Source organism: Portunus trituberculatus, chromosome 18, assembly GCF_017591435.1.
Source record: "Portunus trituberculatus isolate SZX2019 chromosome 18, ASM1759143v1, whole genome shotgun sequence".
NCBI lineage: Eukaryota > Metazoa > Arthropoda > Malacostraca > Decapoda > Portunidae > Portunus > Portunus trituberculatus.
The window spans coordinates 903273-924195 of record NC_059272.1 but is presented as its reverse complement, the minus strand read 5'-3'; the positions used below and the strand labels follow the sequence as shown (position 1 = coordinate 924195).

At 42.0% G+C, this 20923-nt stretch overlaps 2 protein-coding genes across 3 annotated transcripts in view; one reads left to right on the top strand and one right to left on the bottom strand.

Annotated features, from left to right (window-relative positions):
- The first annotated feature begins 423 nt into the window (after positions 1 to 423).
- On the top strand, positions 424 to 17602 carry LOC123505881 (exocyst complex component 3-like). The gene is made up of 16 exons (XM_045257694.1): positions 424 to 727; positions 1990 to 2135; positions 2681 to 2793; positions 3241 to 3436; positions 4680 to 4812; positions 5224 to 5345; positions 5926 to 6081; positions 6974 to 7099; positions 11918 to 12100; positions 12284 to 12456; positions 12563 to 12680; positions 12893 to 13057; positions 13244 to 13413; positions 14487 to 14616; positions 14925 to 15076; positions 17081 to 17602. The coding sequence occupies exons 2-16, from the start codon at positions 1995 to 1997 to the stop codon at positions 17259 to 17261; spliced, it is 2259 nt and encodes a 752-aa protein (XP_045113629.1). The 5' UTR covers positions 424 to 727; positions 1990 to 1994; the 3' UTR covers positions 17262 to 17602.
- Positions 15288 to 20923, bottom strand: part of LOC123505880 (kanadaptin-like) — a 13706-nt gene continuing 8070 nt past the window's right edge. For both annotated transcript variants that reach the window (XM_045257692.1, XM_045257693.1), the window contains exons 7-13: positions 20654 to 20796; positions 20131 to 20297; positions 19590 to 19772; positions 19112 to 19217; positions 18671 to 18768; positions 17994 to 18464; positions 15288 to 17414 (exon numbers count right to left, since the gene is read on the bottom strand). In XM_045257692.1, coding sequence (XP_045113627.1) covers positions 17283 to 17414; positions 17994 to 18464; positions 18671 to 18768; positions 19112 to 19217; positions 19590 to 19772; positions 20131 to 20297; positions 20654 to 20796 — 1300 coding nt within the window. In that variant the 3' untranslated portion in view covers positions 15288 to 17282. The remainder of the gene's footprint in view (positions 17415 to 17993; positions 18465 to 18670; positions 18769 to 19111; positions 19218 to 19589; positions 19773 to 20130; positions 20298 to 20653; positions 20797 to 20923) is intronic.

Genomic DNA, 20923 nt, shown 5'->3' with positions numbered 1-20923 from the left:
ATGATGCTGATGATGAGTAATAATCCTTGAAAGCATGAATTAAGCGGCAGAGCTGTTATGTCTTATCATGTCATACACTCCATAATTCGATACCAACATTTTCTTTATAATATTAAAAAAAAAGCTCACCTATATTGGAACTTATGAGCCATATTGTATTTTTAAGACAGGAAGGGAATGGATGATATTGCTGCTGGGGGAGGGGGGGGGGTCTGTGGACCCTAGACTACGGTAGAGAGAAAAGTGAAAGGATGATTGAGGATGTGAAGAAGTTTCTGGAGAAAATGTAGCGTGCTAAACGTAAAGATGATTAGTGAACATGATACTGCTCTTTTTTCTGCATGTCTCTTGCTTGTCCTCTACAGGAGTTGAGATCCGAGCCACCTGCACATCAAGATCAAAATCAAGTTAGGTTGGGGAGAGGGTGGTGGTGGGAGTGTCAGTCTTCCTGCACTGACAGCTGATCGGTGAGGCGCGACTGGTTCATAACTGCAGTCTACTGTCCGCCGTCCCAGCCAAGCACTGTGGAGGAGAGGAGTGTGCAGCCAGTCACCAGGGAGGAACAGAGGAGTTAGAAGAGCCAGCCAAGTAGTGCAGCGAGATGAGACATTGGGTAACAGAAGGAAAGGCGGTGTAAGGTTTTCTCTGGGACCCTAACAAGTGTGGCCATCACCTGCTGCCCTCTGCCCGGCCAGCCGCCCCACGCCTCGCCTCGCTGTCCCGCCAGGTGAACTGCTACCGCTCCCTGTAATGGTGTCCAGGTTATGCAATTCAGCAGATTATGTAGGTAACCTTTGCCTACTAATTTTCACATATTGACTATTAATTCCTGGATAAGTAGTATATGATATGCATTTTGACTCTTGATCTGTTCACTGAAAGGATCAGCAGTGAAATCAGTTTGTTAATGTTAGCCAAACCAAACACTCAGGTGAGAACACTTAGTTATTTTAGTATTACTTACAGAAACCTTTGGGCACTACCATAGTATACACATCCCGTCACTTATCTCTCAGCTGGCGCGGTTTGGGGATGCCAGGAGTTGCCAGATCTTAGCCAGATATTCACTGTTGCCAATCTAGCAAAAGAATATCATGTTTACGATAGTGTAACAGAGATATTGTTTTTGCTCTTCTCCCTTGTCAGAGTACAGAATATCATGATCACGATACTGTACTGTGCATTTAGAAGTCATGATTAGAGTCGGCTTTAATTAGATTACAGAGAGAGAGATTGTTTCATACACACACACAGTCTTAATAGTATAAGAGATATCGTTTTTGTTCTTCTTCCTTGTCGGGCTACAGAATATTATGATTATGATGCTATGAATAAAATATCAAGAGAGAGAGGTTGGGGGAGAGTTCTTTTCCTAGATTGGCAAAATTCTGGTCTGGTGACTACTGTCATCCCACTAACCACACTGCTGAGAACTAAGTGACAGCATGTCTATACTACGGTGTTACCAACTTTTGGTTATTGGTCCATTGTTATATATTGTGATATTCTGGTGAATATTGGTGATATTACACACTTTTGTGTAGGTTTGTACATATACAGTTAATGGTTGCTGTTAGTCCTTGTCAGTAATGCATGACAGATATTCATCATATTTTATGTTTATGACTTTTTTTTGTGGTGCTGACTGAAGTTGATGCTTTGGAAAATCAACACATCCCACCAGAAACAGTTAGATTAGGTTTAGGGTTAGGTTGTTTTGGTGTACAAGCTGGTCAGCAAATCTGAAATAGACCTAATTTCACATAAAAAAGTTAAGAGATAAACTGGTTTTTTGAAAGGCAAGAACCTGTTGTAAATTTTTACCATCACCTTTTTTTTTTGCTGCATCCCAGTTAAGGTTTGCACCTTACTGGACTCGCCAACACACTGCTTCCATCCTCAGAGCTTGTGACAATGAGGAAGGTAGTTGTTTGGACTTAAAACTTACACATTACTGGGTTTTTGCTGACACATTGCTCCCACCCTCAGAGTGTATGAAAGGGAGCAACATGGATGTGGGTGAGGCGGAGTGTGAGGCGATGAAGCGCGCCACACTGCTGGTAGAGAACATGCTGCAGCGGCCGGATCAGCTGCAGAAGGTGGAGCAGTACCGTCGCAGAGTGCAACGCAAGAAGGTGCTGTGCCAACTGATCTAAGAGCTAGCTTTGCCTTGCTCTTGGTACATTGTTGACTCATTCTTCTCTGTCTTTCCGCTTCCTTGTTATATCACTGGTTGTCTTGCCAGGTGGGCTTCCTCAGTCACCACAACAAGGAAGACCAAGTGTAGGAAAGCCAACACACTGCTGATACATTGGCCCAGATAATTAACTAACTCAGGCATGCTTCATTTAACTTAATGATTGATACCATCTGGATTGTACATTTTAAGCAGTCAGATTATATGTATACAGTATGCAGTAATTCATAGCATTGAAAGCATTGTCAAAAATCTTTATAATTGCAGTACTTTGAAGAAAGAAAGGGGTGAAAAGAATAGGTCTTGTAATTTCTAGCCTGTATAATGTTTGAAGGTTGCTGTAGAACAAGACAAAATGCCCAAGAGTGGTTAGTGAGTAAGGACCAATGCACCAAATAGCATGAATAAGTTGAGAAATAGATAAGTGTACAAGTAATAATAATCATGTTAATAACAACAATAAAGATGGGAATATACTTACAGGCATCTGTGGAGGCCATGCTAAAGACAGCCATGCAGAGTCAGCTGGATGGGGTGCGCACCGGACTGACTCAGCTGCAGTCTGCTCTCACTGACCTCAGGGAAATCAAGACCTGGTAAGCCTGTTCCCCATAGAATAGCATGAAAAGTATAGGCAGAGACAGAGCTCCTAACAACCTATCACACAAGGAATAGTAAACAGGGAACACTCACTACTACCTTTGTGATCTGTGCTGGTTACAGATATTACTGGGATATAACACAAAAATATTACTGATGCTCTTCTGCTTTTTATACTACTACTACTACTACTACTACTACTACTACTACTACTACTACTACTACTACTACTACCACCACCACCTTATTTTTGCTATTGCTTTAAGTATTACTATACCATTTCTGCTACTACTACTACTACTACTACTACTACTACTACTACTACTACTACTACTACTACTACTACTACTACTACTACTACTACTACTACTGGTAGTAGTAGTAAACTGGTAGTTTACAAATGAGTGTGTATGGAGGTCAGCAATAGTAGTATGTCTCGGCAGCCTGGGTGAGGTGGAGAGCAGTCTGGTGCGAGTGCCTGAGCTCAGCAAGGACCTGAACGAGTGCCGGGCAGAGTATGTGCGGCACTCCCAGTATGCTGCCGCCATGGAGAACCTGAAACACATCTTTACTGTGCCGGAGTCTGTGAAGAAGACAGAAAAGTGGATTGGTGATGGACGACTGCTGTATGCCCACCAGGTGTGCATTTGTTGAGTGTACTTGTGTGTATTTGTGTAAGTGTGCAGATCCGGAACATAAATGCTTCTCCCACATTCAGGGATTTCGCGAATCATGTGAGGGATGTGTTCCTGAAGGGATCGTGTAATGTAAAAATGGCATAAAGTGAACATGATTACTGAACTAAACTGTGCAGTACATACCAAGTGTGAAGGATTGCATTCAGCTGACATTAAGCTGAAGAATACAGTGTGTTGGCAGTACACATGGGGAACACCTGGTGACACTTATTGGGCCCATATTCTGCATAGTTATCGTCAACTCTCACAGGATTCCTGACTGTCACTCCCCTGACCCCCTTAAGGCTCACAATTTGTCAGCTTGAGATATATAGAAAGAAATTGGTTCTTGACATAATTTTCTGTGATCAAAATGATTTTGACATTATATTACTACTTTTTGGAATAGTTAGACAGTATCCAAGCAAAAGAAACATGATAAATAGGAGAAGACTACACCCGACAGCCTGACACATGCAAGCCACGTGGGGCAAGGTTTGTTTGGGTTTAGGGAAAACTGATCGTATTGCTCCTGACAGTTATTAATTATGATACATTATTGCATCAAAGAAGGACATTATTTAGTCATCATTAATGATATTTATCATTAAATTAATGATAAAAACTGTTGGGAATGGTGTTATGGTATATACAGCCATGCTCCCTCAGTGTTGACAAGAGTTTAGACGGTCATTGGAGATGGTGTAACAGGGTTTGCCCTGTCTCACCACTTATCACCGTGTCGCAAGGCTAGAGCCTATCATAGGTGAACTTGTGTCTAACATACGTTATTATGTCTCGCTATGACTGCGTCACTAGTTATGACGACAGTTTGTAGAATACGGCCCCAGGCTTGTGTCCACACCATGGAACTAAACCGGCCACACAACTTGATTTTCTTGACAGTTTGTTATTTTGAATAATCTGTGTAATATGAAAATATGACAAAATTTTTTACCTTGTGTTATTCAAAATCACATTCCAAACACACAAAATCGTGAAATCCCTGGATATTTACACACAGAAACTGGAAATTATGATGTGATTCTTATATTTTTTTGTCTTGTATAGATGATGGCATATAAAAAGTAGCAGAAGTAAGGTTTGCAGAATAGAAAATTTGTTGATTTGATCCTGAGTGAAAGAAAATTGTTTCCTGAAAGCAGAGTATCCACTGTTACCATGTGCTCTCTTTCCCCCTCAAGTGTCTGATGGACTTAGAGAACAGTGGTGATGATCTTCTCTTTGAGTTGCACAAGTTGCCTCACCAGAATCCCAATGACACACGCATGCTCAAGGAATACTTTGCTGATGTGCACAAGCTTTCCGAGAAGTTAGGTGTGTATTTGTACTGACTCTGCTGTATCTGGCTCACTTTTCAAATGGCTTCCCAAAATGTTTTTGTGCCTTATGTCATCTACTCTTAATAGATTCTAATGAAAATTTGTGCTTTTCAAGGGTATCTTCATAATTCTAGTGATAGTTTATCAAGGATTCTACACCATAAGTGGGAAGAAACATTCATGAAAAACAATTAGTTATCTCTTTGATTTTGAGAATAGTTTTCACTGGTTGTGTATGTGTGTGTGTGTGTGTGTGTGTTGAGTTGAATAGAATATCAGAATACATCACTGAGTATCTGTTTAAGGGAAGTTGTTTTTTGTGTTGAGTGGGAAGTACAAGAAAGTTTATGACACTAGGTAGCAGTGAATACACTGTGTGTGTGTATGTGTGTGTTCCATGCCCCAGGCAAGCAGGTGTGGATCATCCTGCAGCGCACCCTCAACACCGTCAGGAAGGAACCTGCCCAGATCGTCACGGCTCTCAGGATTGTGGAGCGCGAGGAGAGGGCGGACCAGTTTGCTCTCCAGGTATGTGTGGAAAAAATTAAGAAGGGAAGTCACTCTTTGAAAGTAAAACCATTGGACGTAAAAAGAAAATAATAATGTTTTGAAAAGAGTTTCAAGTTAAATATTCTCATGTTGTAAAAGTTTCTGAGTTTCAGTTGATATCTTTGTGAGTTTTTTGTTTTTGCTTTTTGTACATAGTTCTTTGCCAATTTCCTTCATATGGAAAATAAAAGGAAAAATATATTTGAATGGGATCTGAAATCTGTTATCCAATATTTACAATGTTAAGTTTATATTTTTGTTCTTCTGAGTTTGTACACTTACCTACTTTTATACACAGCTCCTAGCCAATACACAGCTCTTAGCCAATAAACTTCACATATTAAAAGTAAAAAAATCTTTGAAAAGGATTGTGAATTTTGAATAATCCAAGTTTTACAAATCCATAAGTTCAAAGTAATGTGTTGAGTTTTGTGCAGTTACACTTCTATATAGTTGTTGGCTAGGGACCTTCATATGTTAAGAGTTTAGTTTTCATATTCATGTAAAAGTCCGAGTGAATACTTTGGAATGTTTGCTTGTAGAACCTTTCCCTCCTCAGCGGCAGAAAGGATCAGGCTTCCTTCCTCCCGGCCGCCCCAAGAAGTGGCAAGAGAAGACCCTGAAGGTGCTGGAAGAAGCTGTGGTGCAGCGCATTGAAGGCAACATGTTTGAGGACCGCACCGACAGCAAGAACTGGCTCATCAAACATCTCGAGGTAACCATTACACTCCACCCTGAAGATCAGACACTGTACATAACTCACTAAAGTGGTATTCCCTTGTGTGACTCTTTGGGATGTGTGAGTCTGTATTTGTCACTTCATGAAGCATCTGGAAGTAAGGTTCATTCTCCAGATTTATCCTCTTCAATACTGGGACACATTTTTACCTTGAGATTTGTGTATGATCAGACCATTTTACTGACATCAGGAAGAGTCTATGGAGGTCAGAGGACTAATGGCCACAGTCTTCATTATTTTAATCCACCCCGCAAAAGTTTCTGAAGCTGCATAAAATCACCAAATGATAAGCAGAATGAATATAGTAATACGCCGTGGGCCTCAAGGGTTTAAAATCAGACACTTAATCAAGCCAGTGTACTTAAATGTCTTACTGAAATCATATTCCCTTATGTGACATTTTTTTGTGTGTCTTGTGCTTCATAATTTCACAATATCTTTAATTTATCATGTCAATTTACTTCCATAACTAACTTCAGTGATATTCTTAAGTAGTACTAATTTTTCTAGTATGTATTTTATGATTTTATGTATTTTAGCGTTTTACTCACTTTGTTACTCTCTGTGGTTCCATATCCATATGTTTGGATTACTTTCTGTGGTTCCATTGTGACCAGGAAAGTGTGTTTGTATTACTCTGTGGTTCCATTGTGAGCAGATAAGTATGTTTGGATTACTCTCTGTGGTTCCATTGTGAGCAGAGAAGTGTGTTTGGGTTACTTTCTGTGGTTCCATTGTGAGCAGAGAAGTGTGTTTGGATTACTCTCTGTGGTTCCATTGTGAGCAGAGAAGTGTGTTTGGGTAAGGCTGGGCTGTTGATCTTTACTACTCAGTGCGATGGAGAGAGTGATTGTGTGTGTGTCGGCAGGTGGTTCGTCTGCTGGTGCTGGAAGACATGAAGGTGATCCGCTCCCTATGCGTGCCCTGCTTCCCGCCAAGCTATGATATTGTTAATCTGTACGTCCGAATGTACCACAAGAGCCTGGCCAATCATGTAAGTGTTAGAATCAGTCTTTACTTTTTTTTTTTATGCGACTCACTTATACCTAGTTTATTCTTTTTCAATTTTGTGTGTGTGTGTGTGTGTGTGTGTGTGTGTGTGTGTGTGTGTGTGTGTGTACATGTGTTTTTGTGTGTGTGTAATTCACCTTGGTCGCCTGCTGGTCACCCAGCCAGTCTTCCCCATTACGGAGCGAGCTCAGAGCTCATAGACTGATCTTCGGGTAGGCCTTAGACCACAACACACTCCACACACCGGGAAAGCAAGGCCACAACCCCTCGAGTTACATCCCGTACTTATTTACTGCTAGGTGAACAGGGGCCACACATTAAGAGACTTGCCCATTTGCCTCACCGCCCCGGGACTTGAACCCAGCCCTCTCGATTGTGAGTTGAGCGTGCTAACCACTACACTACGCGGTGTGTGTGTATTTACCTAATTGTATTTACCTAATTGTAACATACGGGAAAAGAGCTATGCTCGTGTTGTCCCGTCTCCATATCTATTAATGTCCAGCTTTTTCTTAAAATCATGAATATTCCTTGCGTTGACCACTTCCACGTCTAAACTATTCCATGCTTCCACCCTTCTATGAGGGAAGCTATATTTTTTCACATCTCTCCTATAAGTGGCCATTTTAGTTTTTTCCCATGCCCTCTCGACATTCTTTCATTCCACATACACAGATCTTCCCTATCCATTTTTCCATGCCAATCATCACTCTGTATATTGCTATCAGGTCTCCCCTTTCTCTTCTGTTTTCCAGGGTCGGAAGTTGCATTCTTTTCAGTCTGTCTTCATAAGTCAAATCTCTTAAGTCAGGCACCATTTTGTTGCAGCCCTCTGTACTTTCTCTAGTTTCCTTATGTGTTTCTTTAAGTTCGAGCCCACTGTATTGTTGCATATTCAAGCCTCGGTCTTATCATTGCAGTAATTATTTTCTTCATCATTTCTTCATCTAAATATACGAACGCCACTCTTATGTTCCTCAATAAGTTCAATACTTCTCCAATTATTTTGTTTATATGTCTCTCTGGCGATAGGTCATTGGTAATTGTCACCCCAAGGTCTTTTTCTTCATGACTGGTTTTATGTCTTCATTTCCTATCTTGTACATACTCCTGATTCTTCTTTCACTCTTGCCAAACTCTATTTTCTTGCATTTTGTCGTGTTGAACTCCATTTGCCATGTACAGCTCCATTTCCATATTCTGTCCAAGTCTTCCTGGAGTAGTTCGCAATCTTTGTCACATCTCACTTTTCTTAACAATTTTGCATCGTCTGCAAATAGGCTCACATAACTGGACACCCCATCCACCATGTCATTTATGTAGACCGCGAACATTACTGGTGCCAACACTGATCCCTGTGGAACTCCACTCTCCACCAAGCCCCATTCTGATGGTCTGTCCTTAATTATTGTTCTCATTTCTCTTCCTACCAAAAGTCTTCCATCCATTTTAGTAAACTGCCATGCACTCCTCCTACCATTTCAAGTTTCCAGATCAGTCTCCGGTGTGGTACCTTATCAAAGGCCTTTTTTAAATCCAGATATATTCCATCAGCCCAACCATCTCTTTCCTGTATTACATCTATCACCCTCGAATAGTAACATATCAGGTTTGTCGTGCATGAACGCCCTTTTCTAAAACCAAATTGACACTCACAAAGTATGTCATTTTTCTCCAAGAAGTCTGTCCATCTATTCTTCACCACCCTCTCACACATCTTAGCTACCACACTTGTAAGTGACACTGGTCTATAGTTCAATGGGTCTCTCTTGTTACCTGATTTATAGATTGGGACAATGTTAGCTCTTTTCCAGTCTTGGGGCACTACACCTTCCCTTAATGAGGCATCAATTACTTCACAAACTTTTTCTGCCAGTTGCTCCTGCATTCTCTTAAAATCCATCCTGATACCCCATCAGGTCCCACAGCTTTTCTCACTTCTAAACTCCCCATCATATTCTTGATCTCCTCCACAGTTACTTGAAACTCCTTCATAATCCCTTTCTGTTCCATTACCAGTGGTTTGTCAAAAGCAGTCTCCTTTGTGAATACCTTCCGAAAGCATCCATTCATAGCCTCTGCCATTTCCTGGGATCTTCACTGCATACTCCATTTACTTCTAAACTTTCAATACTTTCTCTATTTTTGATGTTGTTGTTCACATGTCTGTAAAAAGCCTTGGTTGGTCTTTACATTTATCAATTATATCCTTTTCTTGTTTCTTTCTTTCTTCTCTTCTAATCAACACATATTCATTTCTTGCTCTTTTGTAACTTTCCCACTGCTTAATCCGTCTTTTCCTTCTCCACCTCTTCCATGCATCCTCTTTTCTTGTTCTAGCCTTTTCACATCTATCGTTAAACCAGTCCTGCTTTCCAACTTCTCTATGTTGTCTTATTGGTACAAATTTTTCTCACCTTCTTTGTATATTTTTATAAATTCCTTCCACTTTTCATTTGCTCCTTAGCACTCTTGAATTTCATCCAATTTGTCTCTTGAAAGAATTTCTTTAGGTTTCCAAAATCTGTCTTGGCATAATTCCATCTTCCCACTTTATATTCTTCATTTCTTCTAGATTTCTCTTCATCTATCACCTTGAACTCCAAAACTGCATGATCACTCTTTGCTAAAGGGCACTCCACCCTCATCTCCTCAATGACCATTGGCTCTGTACTAAAGACCAAGTCCAGTCTTGACGATGCTCCCTCTCCTCCAAACCTAGTATCTTCTTTGACCCACTGAGTTAACACATTTTCCATTGCCAGTGTCAATAGTGTATTTCCCCATGTTGTCTCTGATCCTTCCATTGACCAGTCCTCCCAACACACCTCTTTACAATTAAAATCTCCCATCATTATAGTTCGTTCACAGCCACCCAACATTTCTTCCAGACATGTTCCTGTATCACTTATCATTTCTTCATATTCCTGTACTGACCATGCATTTGTCTTAGGTGGTACGTACACCACTATGTAGTGCCTCTTTTTCCTTCATTAGTTTCTGCTCTGATCTTTAGCACTTCTGCCTTTCCCATACCTTCTTTCACTTGATCCACCTTTATATCTTTTTAACCAGCAACATCACTCCTCCTCCCATCTTACCTACTCTATTTCTTTTCCAAACATTATATTTCCTTCTCCAACCATCATCAGGTCTTCTCCTCTCTCAGTTTTGTTTCAGTAAGACCCACAATATCTGGGTTCTTGTCCCTCAAGTAATCGTTGAGTTCTAAAATCCCGATATCACTCCATTTATGTTGGAATACATTACATTCCGCTCATACGTAAGTTTCTTTAGTCCTTTCTTGCTGTACTTTTCTGGGTTATGAACCACTTCCTCAGTCTCATATCCAAGATTCTCCAGAAAAACTCTTTCTTCTCCTCTTCTGTCCTCTCTTCATTTTTTTCAAAGCCTCCTTTCTCAACTCATTTAACATTTCTCTTTCCTTTTCACCGAGATCTCTTCTCAACCAAATCTTCCTTGTTGTTTCCTGCTGGGCTAGCCTCCATGACTTCTCCACCAATTCATCTACATCCTTTTGTGACTTAAGTTTGATTCTTATTGGCCTCATACCTTCTCTTGTGAACTTTCCAATTCTATGGAAGTCCTCTATTTCTTGTACTAGGTCTTTTCCTCCTCCTGCACCACATTAATGATATTATTTATCACCTTTTTATGTTTTTCTCTCTCCATTTTACTCGGTGTCTTATCCTCCTCCACACCAAATATCACCACACATCTCTTTTTGTCTACAGTTTCCCTCACCAATGTCTCATTTGATTTAATAACCTTCACCACTTTCTCAGCAATCTTCTCTTCTATGATCTGTTGATCTATAATTTCAGCAAGGCCCAAAGTTTTCTCCCCAGACTCTTTGATTTCCTTTTCCAGACTTGCAACTTTGTAATTTACCTCCTTTCTTTCCACTTCCTGACTTTTTTTCCATTCAGCCTGCTTCTCCATCACTTTTCCTAGAGATTCTCCACATTTTTCGCAATTCACTTTAATTAGCTTAACTTCCTCTTTCAGTGCTTCATTTTCCTTCTTCATATCGGCACACTCTTTCAATACATTGTCATAACTCGTTTCCAGGCCCCCATACTTTTCAAACAGTTTTTCAATTTTACCTTCCAACTCCAGAATTTTCTTCACATAAGCGCTCTTCTCCATTATTCCTTGAAATCCTGTGAAGTCTGATTCATCTGTGTGTGTGTGTGTGTGTGTGTGTGTGTGTGTGTGTGTGTGTGTGTGTGTGTGTGTGTGTGTGTGTGTGTGTGTAATTCACCACGGTGGCCTGCTGGTCACCCAGCCAGTCTTCCCCATTACGGAGCGAGCTCAGAGCTCATAGACCGATCTTCGGGTAGGACTGAGACCACAACACACTCCACACACCGGGAAAGCAAGGCCACAACCCCTTGAGTTACATCCTGTACCTATTTACTGCTAGGTGAACAGGGGCTACACATTAAGAGGCCTGCCCAATTGCTTTGCCGCCTCTGGGATTCGAACCCGGACCCTCTCGAGTGTGAGTCGAGCGTGCTAACCACTACACTATGCAGTGTGTGTGTGTGTGTGTGTGTGTGTGTGTGTGTGTTTGTGTGTGTGTTCATCAGTTGTTAATTTCTCTTACAATAATGTAATCACAAGAAAATGTGTAGTGAGGTGGGTGGTGAGAAGCAAATGTGTATGTAGTCTGTTGAGTGGTGTGGTGTGAGTTGTATAGTGCAGCTGTCAGTGTGATGGGTTGTGTGACTATTGCTCTGTGCCTGTGTGTCTCCACCACACCTGTTGGATGCTGCAGCTGGTGAAGCTCATTAAGGCTGGACTGGAGGACAATGAGTACGTCACGCTGCTGTCCTGGGTGCTCAATGTATATGCCGGACCAGAGCTCATGGGCCATCCAACTCTCAACATAAACATTGCCAAGCTGGGGCCACTCCTAGAGGATGAGGTGCTGCAGGACCTTATATCAGAGTACCTCAATGTGAGTGGCATTGTTTGTATAGTATACTATACTTCCTTGTCTTTTCTACCTCCCTGTGGTTTTAGTATTCATCATCTTGTTTGAAATACTATTGAGCCTTTTGTGTATAAGATGAAATACTTCAAAATATAAAGTGACTTACATGAGGAAAAGTCTTATGTGTTGGCTTTTATTGCCTTGTAGAATGTGAACAATAACTATGACTCCTGGATGACTAAGGCGCTAGAGATTGAGGAGAAGGAGTGGTACCGCTCAGAGCCGCCTCAGCAGGACCCAGACTCCCACTACAAGACAGAATTGCCGCAACTTATTCACGACATGATCCGCCAGAATCTGGAGGTGGCCAACACCACCAGGTGAGTGGCAGTGGGGACTGTTGGCAGCTGCTCAGCTGATCCATATGAAAGTCTTAATATACAGTAGTAATGAATGGTATTAATGGTGGTGGTGTGTCTCCCCCAGCCCAGAGGTGCAGGTTCAGGTGCTCATCTGCAGCCTGGAGCAGGTGAGGCTGTTTGCTGGCAAGTTTGAAGCAACTGTCAAACGTTACAAGGACACCTACTACTCAGACCGCTCACAGGTAATGATTGGTTCTCTCTTCTGTTGCATTGGTGTGTGACCTTCATACTGAGAGTTGATGCTTGGTTTGTTGAGTCTTATGAGTGAGCAGCAATGAGTGTTCTAACCTGATCAGTCACCAACACTTGCCCTGCTAAGTCATGTCACCAGGGGAATAATTTTGATAAGATGACTGTGACAAGGAATCTTCAATTATTGTTGGTAACATTGCAGATCCAGTACTATACAACCTACATCATTGCCCTGGCCAACAGCTGCCAGGGGATTGTGGATGTTGTGATGAGTATCAAGGCACAGTTCTGGAAGCCAGGCACAACCACCAACACTAACGACACAAAGATTGCCACCAAGTTTGATGCTGTCTTTAATGTCTATCAGGTTAGTGTATGTGTGCATGATAGACTGTTTCTCTGTCTAAATGGGGGAAGACTCAGGAGCAAGAAATGTCTTTATCTGGGTAATGCATGTATGGAATTATCACTTCTGAAATTATCTAAACACACACACACACACACACACACACTTGATCTTAGTTTGTGTTACTGTGATGGACCCCCTTGGCAGCATGTGAGGAACCAGATGTGTGACCACCTGCTGGGGGAGGCCTTTGAGGACCTGCAGGACCACTTCAATGCTCTCCTGACCCAGCGGTGGCTGCACGACACTGAGCCCATGGACACCATTTGCCTCACTTTCTCTGATTACTTCAATGACTACTCTCACCTTCATCAAAAGTATGTTAATCTCACAAAATTAGGTGATTTTTTTTCTTCATCTTATCATCTAGCCACTTGCCAGGAGCTCCTCCATATGTGAGAAATGTCAGAATGTAGCCAGTTCATCTTGTGGCTTGTAGCATCTAGTCAAAAATATCAATAATAATTTTTTTGTCATTTCTTACCCACCCCCTCTCTATTTCATCCTGATAGTTATACTGTCATCTTCTTAATGTCTTTTCGCAGATCATTGCTGGCAATTCCACATACATTGAATGATTAAAGGCCCACTCATCTCTCTAATTTTTTTTTCATGTAAGACGGCCACTGGCATAGGACAACAAAGATTATGAATAAAAAAAAAAGGCACATTTCAAGGCTGGTTCCCATAGTAATGCCAAGTAGAAGCTGAGGAAAAGTGTCTTGAAACTTCCCTCTCCAAGCGCACGGGTTCGAATCCTGTCTACGGTCTGAGTGTAGGTTGGGCTTCCTCACTTGGGGCAACGGTTTCCTAGCGGGTGGGCTTTGAAATAGGAGGTACCCTTAATAAGTATCCCCTTTAGCCCATAAATTCCCGTGAAAAGCCCACATGGTATAAAAAAAAAAAAAAAAAAAAAAAAGCAGGTAGAGAGGTTCAGAGTACCAGAGTGAGGGATGATTAATTGACTGGCATTAGAGAGGTGGACAGAATAAGGCTGAGAGGAAGAAAGTCTTGTCCAGCATGGCTTTGGGAAGAAGGGTTATGCAGTTAGCAAGATAAAAAAAACAAATTATTATGAAAATAGGGATAAAATATGGCAAGGGATGCAACATTATGGTGATGAGAAAGAGACTGAAAACATTAGTTAGAGGAGAGGAGTTAATAAGAAAAGCTTTTGATTCCATCCTGTCTGAAAGAGCAGTGCAAGTGAAGTTCTCTCGCCCCTCACATGTAAAGCATACTACATACATGGATGGATAAGGCCTTTGTACAGAGTTAGCAGTTTTGTGTTAACATCCACATTTTCTTCCTGCTGGAGGCTTCCCAACATTTAACCTGTTCTTGATAAAAGTGATTTTAGATGCCAACAGATTCCATTTTGATTGTGCAGGAACTTTGACCACATGGTGCAGCTTGTGCTGAACACAGTGGCGATACGCTACACCACCGCCATCCTGCAGAAGCGACTCACACTCAAGACACAGGAGGATCGCAAGCTGGTGGCCGAGAGGATAATTTCTGTGAGTAGTGATACCGTCTCTTACTTCACCATGAAAATTACCAATACCACAATGGCTGTAGTATTAGACATTCTGTGTGTGTCTGTGTGAGCATCTTTGTAATGAGGGATAGTTCATCGTTGTAATTCTATTATGTACCTACAAGGTGATGACCATTAAGGTGCAGCCACTAACAGATAGGTGGATGTCTAACTCTGAATCGTTAAGAAGTATTTGTTTTTGTAAAAGACATTTTGTATAATTTTGCTTTTTTTATTGTAATTTATTTACTGATCTGTTTATAATGGTTTATTTATTTTGCTTGTCAGGAAGCTGAGAAGGTGGCCACAGTATTTGAGCAGGTGGCTCCCGACTTGGTGAAGTTTGACTCCCCCTGTGATGTGATGAAGGGTCTTGCTGAGGTCATTAAGGTCTCTGATGTTGAATTCATCAGCCTGGAAGTTCACCGCTTGCTTCGCAGGTGAGTGAGTTCTTTGTTTCTGCTGTGTAACTGATTCTAAGCTGCGGCCTAAAACAAGAGGGTACAAATCTCTGTGCAAGTGAGCTGACAGAGCTTGTGTTCTGCTTCTGTCTTTATTGAGGAAACATTGTACTAGTACTGTCTTCTTCCTGTGGGAGTGAAGTACACTGATGCTGCACATACTAATCCCCTTGGTAAAAGAAACAAATAATAGTCTTCATTATTTATGAAAATAAATATAGGTATATGGATGAAAATATACTAGCATAGAGACATGAAAAGCCTATGGACTGCTACACTGTGGTGGCACTGGGGTGTGGTACTGCAGTCATGCTGGGTGGTGAGGCACACTGCCAGCCCCACCACACCATGGGACATGGGACACAGCAGATGTATCTCTGCATTTCCAGTGTGTTGTAATACATATGTGCCTTAAAGTGACAAAGGCTTGAACAGGTTAGCACCAGATGGCTGAATCAACAGTTGCTTCCTGTGTGGCTGCATCACACTGTATTTACTTTTTCCCTGTCTGCCATTACTTCTTAGATACATTGAAATTACTTAGTTTACTTTGAGAGTGTAACTATTTGCATAGGAAAACTGCATACTGTGGAGTGAACAGTACTACTAAATGATTCTCTAGGTTGGTTCATATCAAGGCAGTCCTAATAATGGATAACTTGACTTTCATTTAATGTAACAAAATATATTGCCTTTAACTTTTGTCCTCATCTATATATCTTTTATATCTCAGGTATGTGTGTGTGTGCATTACCTAGTTGTATTGTACCAGGTTCAAGCAGGGCTCATAGTGTCTTAATCTCCATGTATCCATTTATCCAAATTTTCTTTAAAGTTATGCACATTATGTGCTGTAACAACTTCATCACTCATTGCATTCCACTTCTCCATTGTGTGTGTGTGTGTGTGTGTGTGTGTGTGTGTGTCGTGCTGCATCTCAAGACATGAAGCAACAGGCATTGAGAGGTGGAGACAGATGAGTTCGGGTCAGTCTGGTCCCTCAGTAGGTGATCAGTGATGATGTGTGGCTAGAATTGGTCATTTGTCAAGCTGTAATACATAAGAGAAAGGTTAACAACACTACTTGCACATAGTAATTGAGTGTTCCATGTGTGTAGGTTGTGCTGTGGTTAGCAGGCTCATCTCACACCCAGTGATCCTGAGGGGGCACAAAGGAGGATATTTTTCTCTCCACTCTTTTTACTAGGCATTGGCAGAGCAAAGTCCATTACATGTTGCAGTAAACCTAAATAAATAACTATACTGTATAGCCAGCCCTGAGACATGGGAATAAAGAGCACATCTCTTTATTCCTAGTGTCAAGAAAGGTGACTTGAAAGGACGGTGCAAGGAGGCTGGCTGGGTGTCCCTCCTCCTGCTTCCTACAGTGACACACAGCGCAGAGAGGGAGAGAGGGAGGGCAAGGCAGGGAGGCCATTGAGTGTGTGTGGATATGGCATGATTGAGGCTGACAGGAAGGAGACTGCAAGAATGTTTTTGTGAAAGCTGAATGATGTATTTATTTGTGAAAGGGAGATGGAATGGTAAATGTTTCTAAGTGCACATAGACATTGCAGAAAGACAGAAAAGATGACAGGAAAGTGTTTGGAAATAGTAACAGGTATGCAGAGTTTAATAGCAAACTGTAGTAGTGAAGAATGAGTGGTGATCTGTATGTAATATTGCTCTGTGTGTGTGTTTTTTTTCATGCATGTTTAATGTGACTGGAAGAAATTAAATTAGGACAAATTATTGAGTTATGTATTGAGCAGAAAATAACCATTGAAAATCTCTCTCTCTCTCTCTCCACAACTCACAGCCCTATAGTATATTCCCGACAGTATTTTTACAAAGTTTACAAACTAAGACCTCTGTCCCTGGAATATTAATAACCACTTAACAACCATCACAGTTCTAGTGCTATACAAGTAATGGCTTCATAACGCCTTCCACATGAATACTGTAACAGGGTGTTCTATGCAGGTATCCCGACATGAGCAGCGACCACCTGACGGCACTGCTGCTGCTGCGTGGGGACCTGGGGCGTCTGGATGTGAGGCCGCGAGTGGCCGATATCATGAAGGAGATGAGGACCCAGCGCACCGGACCTACCCATAAGAGTATATTTTCTCACATCCACGTTTCAACTAATCTCTTCACTTAGAGGAGGGTGGAAGGCTGCCCCTCAGTAGCCGAGGCGGTCGTTGAGGGAAGTGCGGCCGTCTCCTGACTGATGCATGGGAGGCACCCAGGTGTCATAGTTGGGGTCATCTTCATCGTACTTCCTCTTCTCTTTTTTCCTCGGCTGAGTAGGATTCTGAGGATGTAAAGTGTGTTTTAACTTCCTAGGTACTTTCTGGACATGAGTCCTGTGAGACAACTCTGGCTGCAGTACTGAGGAAGCCAGCCCGCCTTGCAGTGGAGCCACACTGATACCACAAGTGCATCACTGTAAGCTTGTGCGGCTCAATACAGATCACAATAAAGATTTAATATCGCTATGTATGCAAGAATATTTTTTCCCAAAACTATGTTTGAAATTGTATATAATTTTTTTCCTGAGTGTAGAAAATAAACATGTGGTGGTAAGTATGAGCTGCAAAAATATTAAAAGCTAAAATATTCATCACTTCTAAAAACAAATTTACCTCTATAAACTATCATTTAATGTTTTATGAGAGACAATGGTCCTGTTAAAACTGATTCAGAGAAAAGAGATTATAGTATATCAGAAGACACAGATAAGAGTTCTTAATTAGTATTCAATGTATATCACTTGATCAACTCAATGATATAAAAACAAAACTGGCTGAGTGGAACATGCAACGCAACTTTGGATAAAAGTGGGAGATGACCATCTGCGATACTGGACAGATGGAAAGAGGCTCCATCTTACCTGAGGGTTGGTCTTCTGTGCCAAGTGTGGAGGCAGAGTAGGACCCAATACTTTGGCCTTCTTTTCTGGCTGACTCTTCTGCTCTGTGCTGGTGTCTTGGCTCTGGGATTGGGGTCTCTTCAAAGTCTCACTACTGCTTACTTCTGATTTAATGTGCTTGGGTTTGTCCTCTTTACTTCCCTCGTCCTTAACCTCCTTGCAAAGTTTGTCTGGGCTTGTCTCTCCACCATACTTCTGTGGTTCACTTTTTTGTGGTTGGTATGAAGGCAAAGGTTTGGCCATGGGAGCAGGGCTGGACTTGCTCTGGTGTGGCTCCTGGTGAGGTGCTGCTCCTCTCTCCTGGGGCTGACTTTGCTGCTTAGACACAGCTTTGATTTCTTCACTATCATCGTCATCATCCAACCTCTTCAGCTTTTGCTTAGGCTTGGACTCTTCCTCTAAGAAGATCTTGTGGACTTTGCATTCTGGTTCCTGTAAATTGTACAATGCACTTGTGCAAAAACTCAATCCTTTATCAATACAAGCTAAGAACTACTGCAGTATATTTTGGAGCCATTATGGAAAACAGCAAATTCATATGTTCTTGAGTTCTGTCAGATATAATCTATAATTGGTATTTTCACACACAGTATAACATCACAAATATTACAACAAATATATATAAATACAGGTTTTACCTTGGGTGCGGTGGTGGACATTGCCAAACCCCTCAGTCTTGAACCAAAGCCAGCCTGTCCCAGCCTCTGTGGAGGTCTGCTCCCTCCTGCAACTGTGCCTGGAGGAGACATGTGGACCACTCAACAATAACATAAGCAAGTCCCCAAAGCATAACAATCACTTATACTTAGGATACTTCATCCATTATAATTAACAAGTAACCCACCATATCTGTCTTAACTGTTCACATTATGCACACACTGGGGTGCTTCGCAGTGCACTGAAGAAGAGATGGGAAGTGACTCTCATGCCTGGCAAACTCATCCACTTTTCAAACCTGTGCAGTCAAAATTTCTTGCAAAATCTCAAATCAACAAAACTAACACTGAACTTAATGGAACATAGTCAGCAGTCCCAGCGTTAACAAGAGCGCACAACCTTGTAGCGTCCCAAGTACTGACCGTGCTGGGACTGGTACGGCTTCAGCTCCGGGATTCCAAGCGGTCGTGCAATGTTGACCAGACGCCGCAGCTTGAGCTCTTCCTTGCGCAGCTCGATGGCCCGCAGCTGGAACACCAACAGGCATCAGAACCACTCACCCTCTACACATTCTTCCCATAGTGCCTCAGGCAGTAGCAGTCCTCAATTATGACTTGGTAATAGAAAAAAATTCTTCCCATAACACCCCCCAATGCATCATCCATGAGATTAAAGAGCTTCCTTCCTTTACCCATGAAAAAGAATAACTAAGGAGATGGGACAAATTTCGCACTGCTCTTTTGACCAACTCACTCTCTCAACACCAATTTCCTCCTTTCTGTCTCCTCCTGACCACACAGACTAGAGTGAGCAGTGCATTATACTAGAAAATTGTAGTGCATAAAGACTTAGCCAACATTAATACTCACACAACCCAGCACCTTCCCACCTCAGCCTCACCTTCCATGTCACCCGTTTGTGTTTGTCTGGTGCCTGGAACTTGAGGGAATGCATGAAAGAGTCAAGGTCATCCTCTGGAGCCTGTCCCTTCCCTGCCTTGCTAGCCTCTTGCACTGCTGCTGCTTCAGCAAGCTTACCTTCAAGGTCAGCAAGTTCCTCTGTGGTCTTAGTGTACTTCTTCATCTGCAAAAAACCACTGTAGTAGTTTTTGTTCCTGATTAATAATTTCAAGCACAAATACAAATAAATATACTTTTTTTTTTCAATGCAAGAGGGACACTGGCCAAGGGAGAGGGAGAAAAAATGCCCAGTGACAGGGTCACTCACAAAAAAAGGTCAAAAGGATCACTAAAAATTTGAGGAAAAGTATCTTGATTGGACTGTCTACAATGATAATTTTTGTCAATAATTTTAGTCTAGACATAACAACTTCTATCAGCAACACTTCTGGTGGTGCAGCTGCTTTGCTCCTCCTGCTTCACCTGCACACCTCCCACACTCCCCACCAATACCACCACCACCACCACCAAGTTGATCTCACCAGCGAGTCATAGTTCTCTGCATCGCCGTCCTTGCCTGCTGTCTGCGTTGCCTTCATCCGCTTAAGGCGCCGCCGCTGGATATCACCCGTGCGGTCCAGGAAGTCGTCTTCATCCGAGTCATAGTAGTCATTCTCGGCCCAGTCACGCTTCCTGTGTTGGTGGCCCTCTGGTGGAGAACACACCCTACATGAGACTCAAGACTATAGCCACAAAATGTCACTGTGATGCTTAACACTGGCAATATCAAATTTAACCCTTTTCAAATATACTTCTAACGTCTGGGAAATATTTTTGTGAAAGAACTACACAACTCAACATAATGTCCAGAAAATTACGAATAAAGCAGATTCAGGGCCTGTTCTGCTGACAACACCAGTCTGGTCTGGCTGACTTCCTCTCACCAACAAGCTGACGAGAATGCAAGATAAATTAAATATTTCTTGTATTTTGAGGTGTACATTTCTTTGCAATTACTGAAATACTGTGCATCAATACTGGTCCAGTGAAAAGTTTTATCCTTACCATACTTGGCTTGCCGGAGTAGATTTCTGCGGTCCAGCGTCCTGCAGGCCTCCATGGCACACTGCACCACAGCCTCCTTCCTGCGGCCACGATGCTCTACTGTCACCACCACTTGTGCCTTGCCTGGAGCCTCCACTGGCAGCCTGCAACACCAGCGTGGCATTAGCTTACCCATCTGTGTGACACCTCCAAAAAGTGTTTCTTCTCCAAACACTTACCCTGGTGCCTCACTGAATCTTACTAAAACCATCTACTCTATCAAGAAGTACA

Coding starts and splice junctions, on each gene's coding strand:
- LOC123505881 (XM_045257694.1), top strand. CDS start 1,995: ATGAAAGGGAGCAACATGGATGTGGGTGAGGCGGAGTGTGAGGCGATG. Junction 13,414..14,486: donor TACTCTCACCTTCATCAAAA/GTATGTTAATCT, acceptor TTGATTGTGCAG/GAACTTTGACCACATGGTGC. Junction 14,617..14,924: donor TGGCCGAGAGGATAATTTCT/GTGAGTAGTGAT, acceptor TTTGCTTGTCAG/GAAGCTGAGAAGGTGGCCAC.